Genomic DNA, 9,711 nt, shown 5'->3' on the forward strand with positions numbered 1-9,711 from the left:
TGTGGACATGAGGTCAGTGGATTTGAAGGCCATTGATAAATGGTCTTCTGAACTGGGATGGAACAGGAGAGTAAATATTGCCTCTTATTGTGGACCCTAGGCAGTAATGAGATTCCTTCACTGCCTTCCATCCACATCATTGCAGACTGTGCTTGTCCTATCCAGTGTTCATTTTCTACATCAAATATTCCAAAAATATTTGTGAAAACAAAGCATCCCACTAGAAAATGGACATTCTCAGCCTCCCACACAGCTAGCCACATGTACAGTTTTGATCAATGACACATAGGCAGAAATCTATTGGAGATTTCTGGGAAAGTTTTATTTTCCTGATATAGGCATGACTCTTCCTTCCTTTTGTCCCTTTGCTAGACACAGGTATGAAGTTGGACTGTGACCATGAAGTAATGCTGGGGGAAGCCTGCTCTCTAAAGATGGTGGAATAAGAAGAGGCAGGAAGACTGGGACATTGATGACTCAGCCTTCAGTTGCCTATATCTAAAGTCTCATGTAAGGGGAAAAAAAATCCCTCTGTTTTATAAACCAGTGTGGTTAAACTTCTGTTACCTGCAGCTGAAAGGCATCCTTGATGATGCATCTGTAAGTGAAATGAGCCTCTGGCAAAATTGTAAAGACATTGTTCAAAGTAAAAGAGACCTTTTCATCTCATTCTCTGTGCCTCTCTTCATGACATTTCTTCCATCTGGGTTGCCCTGTCCTCCAAACATCTCTACTAGCACCTGTTCATTTGTTAGTGTTGCAGTTATGTGCCAAGCACTGTGCTATTAAAAACAATCACATACGGGGGCGGCTGGGTGGCTTGGTTGAACATCCAGCTTCAGTTCAGATCATGATCTTGTGGTTCATGAGTTCAAGCCCCACATCAGGCTCTGTGCTGACAGCTCAGAGCCTGGAGCCTGCTTCAGATTTTGTGTCTCCCTCTCTCTGCCCCTCCCCTGTTCTCTCTCTAAGAATTGATAAACATTAAAAAAATTTTTTTAAATCGCATACACGGGCACCCTGGGTTGTTCAATTGCTTCAGCATAGATTCTTGATTTTGGCTCAGGTCATGATCCCAAGATCATTGGACTGAACCCATGTCAGACTCTGCACTGAGTGTGGAGCCTGCTTAAGATTCTCTCTCTGCCCTTCTGCACCTCTCTCTCACTTGCACTCTCACACTCTCTCTCTAAAATAAAATAATAATAATAATAATAATAATAATCACAAAGTTTGGTCACAGTCTAGTGAGAAAAGTAAGATGTGCAAATAAATCCTCATTATTAAATGTGCTAATTGCTGAAACAGAGAAACCTCAAAGTCTCAGGTCACAAAAGACTGGACAGCCAGCACTAGAAGGTCAAAGAAGGCTTCCTAGTAGAAATGATAATTGACTTTGCTTTAAAAGAATCCACTTAAGTAAAAAACAAAAACAAACAAACAAACCACCTTCTTTCATAAAGCAGCCCTGCAATGGCTCCATCAGGAAAAAACCAACCAACAAACAACAAGAACAACAAAAACCTTTCCTACAGAACCTTATTTGTCCTTGATAACATCAATCCTTTCTTGCTTGAAGGTTGTTAAAGATTGTGCCTTCCCTCCTTTATAAGACTTAATAACCCTGAAGGCAGGAACGACATCTGACTGAACCTCACAGCCTCCCCTGGTACCCGGTACATCTTAGATCTATGATAACTGGTAGTTGAATGGGCATCACTGATCTTCCTTTCACTTCCTATGACCCAGTGCCCTAGCTGCAGCTTCCCTGAGTTCCCGCTTTTTCCGTGGTTGAAGACATCTCGTCACCAGATGTTTGTTACATTAGTAACCTTTGTCAAATTGGGAGAAATGTTTAAAAAAATACAAAGCACTTTTGTAGCAGATAAATATGTAGAAAAGTATTATATGTTGGCTGACTATACTCTCTCCTGAAGAGAGTTGGACAGGTAGCAGGGAGAGGGCAGACCTAGCTAGGGAGGTGGGGGCTCTCTGCTGGGAACAGTCAAACTGGAGCAGCTGTGCATCGGTTTCCTATGGCTACTGTTAAAAATTACCACAGACTGGGTGCCTTTAAACCACGAAAACTTATTTTTTCATAGTTCTGGAGGGCAGAAGTCTTGAAATCAAGGTCTCAGCAGGGTTGGTTCCTTCTGGAGGCACTGTGGGAACATCTGTTCCATGCCTCTCTTCTAGTTTCTGGGGGCTGCAGGCAATTCTTGGTGTTCTTGTCTTATATGTGCATTACTCTATCCTCTGCCTCTGCCTTCACATGACTGTCTCCCCTAGGTGTCTCTTCCCTTTCCCTTCTCCTATAAGAATACTTTTCATTGAGGTTAGGGCCCACTTGGATCCAGATGATATCTTCTGGAGATCCTTAACTTAGCTACAATTCCAAAGACTCTTTTTCCAAATAAAAGCACACTCAGAGGTTCCAAGTGGGCATATCTTTTGAGGGGACACCATTCAATCCACTACAAGTTCTGTTGATGCTCTCCCTCCCCCCACCAAGGAAGGATTGATAAGACTGGTCAGAAAACAAGGGTCTTCTCTAATCATGTTTTAAGTCGGTTAAGGGAGAGGTCAGAAGGTTCCTAGGATGCAACAGAGCAATAGAACCATTTTGGAAATGGTTGCCTAGGCCCTATCAGGTCTCATCTCTGCAGAACCAAACCAGGAAAGATTCTTTCCATAGAATAGTTTTTCTCTATCTAAACTCATTTTACCTCCATAATTAAACCTCACAGACAGGCTACAGGAAAATTATCTTCTGCCCAAGCACAAACCATATGGTGTCACTCTTTTATTTATTTATTTTTTTAATTTTTTTTTCAACGTTTTTTATTTATTTTTGGGACAGAGAGAGACACAGCATGAACGGGGGAGGGGCAGAGAGAGAGAGGGAGACACAGAGTCGGAAACAGGCTCCAGGCTCCGAGCCATCAGCCCAGAGCCTGACGCGGGGCTCGAACTCACAGACCGCAAGATCGTGACCTGGCTGAAGTCGGACGCTTAACCGACTGCGCCACCCAGGCGCCCCACTCTTTTATTTTTTAACAGAAGAATTTTCTTTAAATTTTAGAATTGTAACAGAGGAATTTTGTTTAAATCTCAGTCCGTGGACTTACAACGTTGGGTCTATATTACTATCATCCTGTAATAGCATTTATATAATAACACCAGATACAGTTTTCTAGGTGTGTTTTAACTTTATTTACTAGGTGACCTCTGTTTGATGACTTTTTCCTCATTAAGAATGAATCCTGTAACATAAGAACTGTTCTTATAAGTATCCTGTAACATAAGAACATTCTTCAGAGAAAGAATGATTTTTCTCAAAGACTTTTTGTAAAATAAAACATCTCCTTACAACAAACTTGGCTATCATCCACAATACATGTTTATTATAAAGCAGATGAGACTAAGAATGTAGTCTCTGAGTTTACCACCAAGAGATTATTGCCAACAGCCCTGAAAGCTATATTATGATACTCACCATCATTTACCATGACCCAGGTACCCTATGCTTTCAGTCTGGTCTGCCTATGGTCATGTCACTATCTTCTAAGATTGCATAATTGACAGAATTATTTTTATAAAGATTAATTAAATACAAAGCCCTCAACCTTTTCACCAATCCTTTTTAAAACTTTATTGGGGTGCCTGAGTGGCTCAGTTGGTTAAGTCTGACTTTGGCTCAGGTCATAGTCTCACAGTTCATGAGTTTGAGCCCTGCATCAAGTTCTGTGCCGAAAGCTCAGAGCCTGGAGCCTGCTTCAGAGTCTCTGTCTCCCTCTCTCTCTGCCCCTCACCCACTGACACTCTGCCTCTGTCTCTCTCTCAAAAATAAATTAACATTAAAAAAAATAATAAAAACAAAATAAAATAAAAAAATAAAAGTTTCCCACACTGAAGCAAGGGTTTTGGCATCAACACTGAGATCAGTGTTGAAGTCTGGATTATTCATTTTAATGACATTGTTTAAACTCTATTCTGCCTAATGTCATTCTTCTTTAATGCATTTTTAAGTTTATTTTTTTATTAAAAAAATTTTTTTTAATGTTTATTCATTTTTGAGAGACAGAGAGAAACAGAGCACAAGCAGGGGTGGGGCAGAGAGAGAGGGAGACACAGAATCCGAAGCAGGCTCCGGGCTCTGAGCTGTCAGCACAGAGTCTGACATGGGGCTCAAACTCATGAACCACGAGATGGTGACCTGAGCCAAAGTCAGGCACTCAACCGACTGAGCCACCCAGGCACCCCAAGTTTATTTATTTATTTTTGAGAGTGGGGAGGGACAGAGAGAGAGGGATAAAAATAATCCCAAGCAGGGTCCACGTGTCAGAGCCCAATGCAGAAGCTGGATGCAGGGTCGATCTCACAAACCAAGAGATCGTGACTTGACCTGAAATCAGGAGTTTGACACTTAACCAGCTGAGCCTCCCAGGCGCCCCTTTAACACATATCCTTAATTCCAAATATATATATGTGGTTTATTACAAAAAACAGTACTCACTTGACCCCCTCTATTTTCTTCCACAAAGACAACCATTTCCAACTATTTTGGCTTTTTCTTTTAGCATTTAACTCCTATTTCTAAATAATATATTTATAATGCTACTTAGTAATTTTTAAAGGTCTTAGCCATTTTTAATGAATTTCCTCTGTAGAACATAAGAATTTAGTTCCCTTTCATGCTTATACCTCCCCTAAGCACAGACTTTTCCCTTTCTTTCATCTTTCCTACAAAGTTAAAATATAATTTCAATCAAATAAATAGTTTGTATTTGCATAATTATGTATAAACACTATCCACACCTTAGCCATGATGTTTTTTTTCTTTTTATGTAACTTTCATTTCATCTATATTTAATAACCACCTCTTTTTAATTAACCTGGATTTCTATGTACCTACCAGACTCAACTTCTTAGCAGAAGTGCATCTATCACATTCATCTTCTTGCTGTGTTCTGCCCTCCTGATCCAATCTGGACTGCTTATCTCTGGGCCTGCTGCCCAGCCCTCATTCTAACATCTCCTTTATCCTTCTTCCCAGGCATCTCCTTTCCCTCTCACTTGTGTTAGATCTCCTGAATCTCCTATTTTTCTCTTTCTCAGCTTATTTTCTCCTTTAGGAATAATACATTCTCCCATAATTTCCTAAGAAATGGTACACTGTGTTAATTTTGTAAGACCATTCATTTCTGGAAATGAATGCTTTGTTCACTAGACAAATCATGACATGTCTCAGGACAGGTCAAGTTTTACCTCCTCCAGAAAAATTTTTCTGACTGCCTCAGGCAAAGTTAATCTTTCCTCCCTATGTGTTTCTATAACACTTCATTTATTAATCTCCTCACTCATCCATCCATTCACCCATTCATTTACATTTCCAGCAAATATTTATTGAGTACTCTCATGGGCCAGGCATTGGCATAGGCACAAAGATGAACAAACTTGATTTGAATTTGTTCACCCAGGAGAAGCCAGGGAAAGAGACTGAGAAAGAGAGGCCAATGAAAAAGGAGGCCAATCAGTCAAGAATGATATTACACACAGAGGAGAAGTGTTTTTTAAAGGACAAGATAGACCTCCTCTTGCGCTCTCATGTTAATGGCGGGTGGCGTCTGCTGAGGAGAACGCGAATAACCGCTCCCGGCACAGGGAAAGTCTCCCTGCCTGCCCCATTTCCTCTCGCCGCCAGTATTCGAGCTAGTCAGCATGTCCGTGGTGCCGCCCAATTGCTCACAAACCGGCTGGCCCCGAGGGGTCAACCAGTTCGGCAACAAGTACATCCAGCAGACGAAGCCCCTCACCCTGGAGCGAACCATCAATCTGTACCCTCTTACCAATTATACTTTTGGTACAAAAGAGCCCCTCTATGAGAAGGACAGCTCTGTTGCAGCCAGATTTCAGCGCATGAGGGAGGAATTTGATAAAATTGGAATGAGAAGGACCGTAGAAGGGGTTCTGATTGTCCATGAACACCGGCTACCACATGTGTTACTGCTGCAGCTGGGCACAACTTTCTTCAAATTACCTGGTGGTGAACTTAACCCTGGAGAAGATGAAGTTGAAGGACTAAAACGCTTAATGACAGAGATACTGGGTCGTCAAGATGGAGTCCTGCAAGACTGGGTCATTGATGACTGCATTGGTAACTGGTGGAGACCAAATTTTGAATCTCCTCAGTATCCGTATATTCCTGCACATATTACAAAGCCTAAGGAACATAAGAAGTTATTTTTGGTTCAACTTCAAGAGAAAGCCTTGTTTGCAGTCCCTAAAAATTACAAGCTTGTAGCTGCACCATTGTTTGAATTATATGACAATGCACCAGGATATGGACCCATCATTTCCAGTCTCCCTCAGCTTCTGAGCAGGTTCAGTTTTATATACAACTGAATTCCTGCACAGTGGAGAAGTAAAAGAAGCTGTCTCTGTGAGCACAGCTATAACACATTGTAGGATAAACATGGTAGACAAGGTTTTTTTTGGTTTTGTTTTGTTTTGTTTTTTATCTCTTCCCCAATCCCTAAATTGCTACCTACTTTCTGTTTGAATAGTAAAGTTAATATGAAGAACTAGATAGTGGTGTAAACAAATGTGATAAAGTTTAATTTACTTTTGGTTCTACTCCTACTTTTTGTACAACATTAAAGAGTATGGACTTCTTTCTAAAAAAAAATAAAATAAAATAAAGGACAAGATAATCACCTTTGTTAGGGGATGCTGAGAGGTACAGTAAGGTAAGAACTAGAAATATATGTTGCAGAAGACAACACAGGACTCACTGATGACTTGGGCAAAGGCAGTTTCTGTAGATACAGGGCAGGAAACCTGTCTGAAGTGAGATGAAAGAAGAAATCAAGAAGTACAGGCGTAGGCATAGGTAGTTCTTTGGAGACTTTTTTCTGGCAAGCGAAGCAGAGAGATAGGTATTTGAAGGGGGACGTGCGGTTGAGAGAGGCCTTTCAGTCATGACAGACACTATGACATGCTGAATGCTGTTGGAACAGACCCAACAGTGCGCAAGGCTGAGATGAAGGAAAGAGGGGGGGATCCCCAAAGAATCTTCTAGCTCTTGGTCTCTATCCCCCTCTGATCAACCTTCTCTATCTTTCCTTGATGATTTCTTTTCTTATTTTCTCATTGTTCCAAAATTAATGATAAGTGGAACATGTAAAAGATTTCTCAAAATCTAAGGTTCATTTTTACAAATCCAACACTTGATTGTTTTTGTTGTCTCTTCTGTGGCTCTTAAGTGAAAAAAAAAAAAAATCCCCAGTCCACTGAGAAGTTATTTATCCTTAGGATAAACTTCCGATACCACTTAAAAATATTTGAACTTGGGCAAGTTACGTAACATCTTTTTGCTACAGTTTCATGAAAATGGGTTTAATAGTAATAGCCAATCCACGAACTGTTTTCAGGATTAAATGGAACACTAGTAAAGTACAACAAATAATGTCTGATACACATTAAAGACTTGATAAATGTGTTGTCACATTTGTTGTGCTATTGTGGTCATCATCACCTTTCTCTTCATCTTTGTCATCATCATCATTTAAGGTTGAGAGAAGATGAGAAAGGACAGCTCCAAATAAATGTCCTTTTGCCTAAAACCTAGCCCCTTAGATGGAGGTAGGGTCACATTGTCATATTAGTTTGACCTATCATGTAAACCTACACACACATACATGCACACAGGATGCTTATATGTAGCACAAATTCCGATGTTAGAATGTTAGTTTTTTGTGTTTTTTTAATACTCAAGTCTTCATTTTAAACAGCTAAGCCAAATATAATTTTCTATGAAAAAACCCTTATTAACTATTTTTGAGGTCTAAATATGTTTTGCATATGCAATAAAAATTAACTTTTGAGTCTGTTTTCAATTATAGCTGAAGAAAATGGCAAAATTGTAAAACCAGGCTCATCTCTCCTGCAGTTATGGGTCCTTTGCTGACTTTGAGGAACACTTACTTGTCATATCTATGCACTTTGCCTACCTGTACAAGTTTGTTTCAGGATGATTTCTCAGGCTCTCAACCCTGTTCAATGGTTCACTGCAATTCTATCTCCTGCCAAAGCACTTCATTTTTTCATAATAAACAACAAAATCAATTAAGAAATGCTAATTAACAACAACAGACAATTTAATGTTTGAAAATGTGAGAGGAAAAGTTTGAGCAAAATACAGAATGTTGAAGGGGCACCTGGGATGCTCATTTGGTTGAGTGTCCAACTCTTGACTTCAGCTCAGGTCCTGATCCCAGGGTTGTGGAATCGAGTCCCATGGTGGGCTCTGTGCTGAGCATGGAGCCTGCTTAAGATTCTCTCTCTTTTCCTCTGCCTCTGTCCCCATCTTATGCTCCCTCTCTCTCTAAAATTAAAAAATAAAATATAGGATGTAGGATATTTCAGTGACTTCTATTTAAACATGACTTAAAGAGGGTGCCTGGGCGGCTCAGTCGGTTGAGCAACTGACTTCGGCTCAGGTCATGATCTCACGGTTTGTGAGTTCGTGCCCCACGTCGGGCTCTGTGCTAACAGCTCAGAGCCTAGAGCCTGCTTCAGATTCTGTGTCTCCCTCTCTCTCTGCCCCTCCTCTACTCATGCTCTGTCTGTCTCAGAAAAAAATAAACATTAAAAAAAATGTGTAAAAAAAATAATAAAAAAAAATAAACATGACTTAAAGAAACACAAAGGATAGAATTTTGTTTTGGCAAGATGGCAACACTGCCATAAACAAAAAACTAAAACAAAGACATGATCTAAGGGATTAGTACCTGATTCCCAGTCAAACAGTATCCTAACAGATTTGTTTCCCAAATGGTGAATGCATTACATCAGCAGTACCAGTAAATTAAAATAAATGTAATTCCTTTATTTGCAAAAAATGGTTTTAAATAATCTTGACCATCTCCAGACTATTGTGAAGTATTTAAACACCCCATTAAGGATGTCAAATACAAAATTGGTTGAGCTCTTCTATGACAATAATGAAAATGACAGAGCCAATTAGAGTATCAGAATATCAAAGATTAAAGATGAAAAAAATCTTAGGGGCACCTGGCTGGCTCAGGTGGTAGAACATGTGACTTTGATCTTGGGATCGTGAGTTTGAGCCTCACACTGGGTGTAGAGATTACTAAAAAAATAAATAAAAGAATTATGAAATTGTTTAAAAAATAAGAAAATAAAAGAATGTTAGAAATAACCTTACCCTAATCTCTTAAATTATGTAGAAGAAAATTGAATATCAAGAATTGTGAAGGGTCTGATATTTTGCCATGCTTACAAGTGAATGCATTAACCTGCCCACAGCTTTATAGAGGCTGGAAAAAGACACAAGACCCCTGGATCAGAGACAAAAGACTTTATTATCCATGGAATAGCAGGCAATATGAGCTTCATGTCCAAACTGATGGCCATTGCTTCCCTAGTCCCATCAGGGTGATGAGCTCCAGTGGATGCTATACAAGCTAAGGAACCTTGAGTTTAGGAAACCCTCAATCTTACAGGGTGGATGTTAGCAAACCTGTCTACTATTTTCCAGGAAGGAAAAATTATCTTATCATCCTGGTCAGGAAGCAAATCTGGCATCTGCCCTGGAGGGAGATATTAGCTCTACAAACATCTGTGCAAACAGAACAAATGCCTCTTGTTCAGAAGATATGCAGAAAAGTGAGAGACACATGTTGAATT

General features: G+C 39.9%; 1 protein-coding gene across 1 annotated transcript; it reads left to right on the top strand.

Annotated features, from left to right (window-relative positions):
* The first annotated feature begins 5,595 nt into the window (after nt 1–5,595).
* Nucleotides 5,596–6,676, top strand: LOC122491414 (cleavage and polyadenylation specificity factor subunit 5-like). Its single transcript, XM_043594092.1, has one exon. The coding sequence runs from the start codon at nt 5,722–5,724 to the stop codon at nt 6,403–6,405; it is 684 nt and encodes a 227-aa protein (XP_043450027.1). The 5' UTR covers nt 5,596–5,721; the 3' UTR covers nt 6,406–6,676.
* Nucleotides 6,677–9,711: the final 3,035 nt, after the last annotated feature.

The sequence above is a fragment of the Prionailurus bengalensis genome, chromosome C2, assembly GCF_016509475.1.
Source record: "Prionailurus bengalensis isolate Pbe53 chromosome C2, Fcat_Pben_1.1_paternal_pri, whole genome shotgun sequence".
In the NCBI taxonomy this organism is placed as follows: Eukaryota; Metazoa; Chordata; class Mammalia; order Carnivora; family Felidae; genus Prionailurus; species Prionailurus bengalensis.

What these genes read in the sequence shown, in the direction of transcription:
- LOC122491414 (XM_043594092.1), top strand. Translation starts at nt 5,722, where the DNA reads ATGTCCGTGGTGCCGCCCAATTGCTCACAAACCGGCTGGCCCCGAGGG.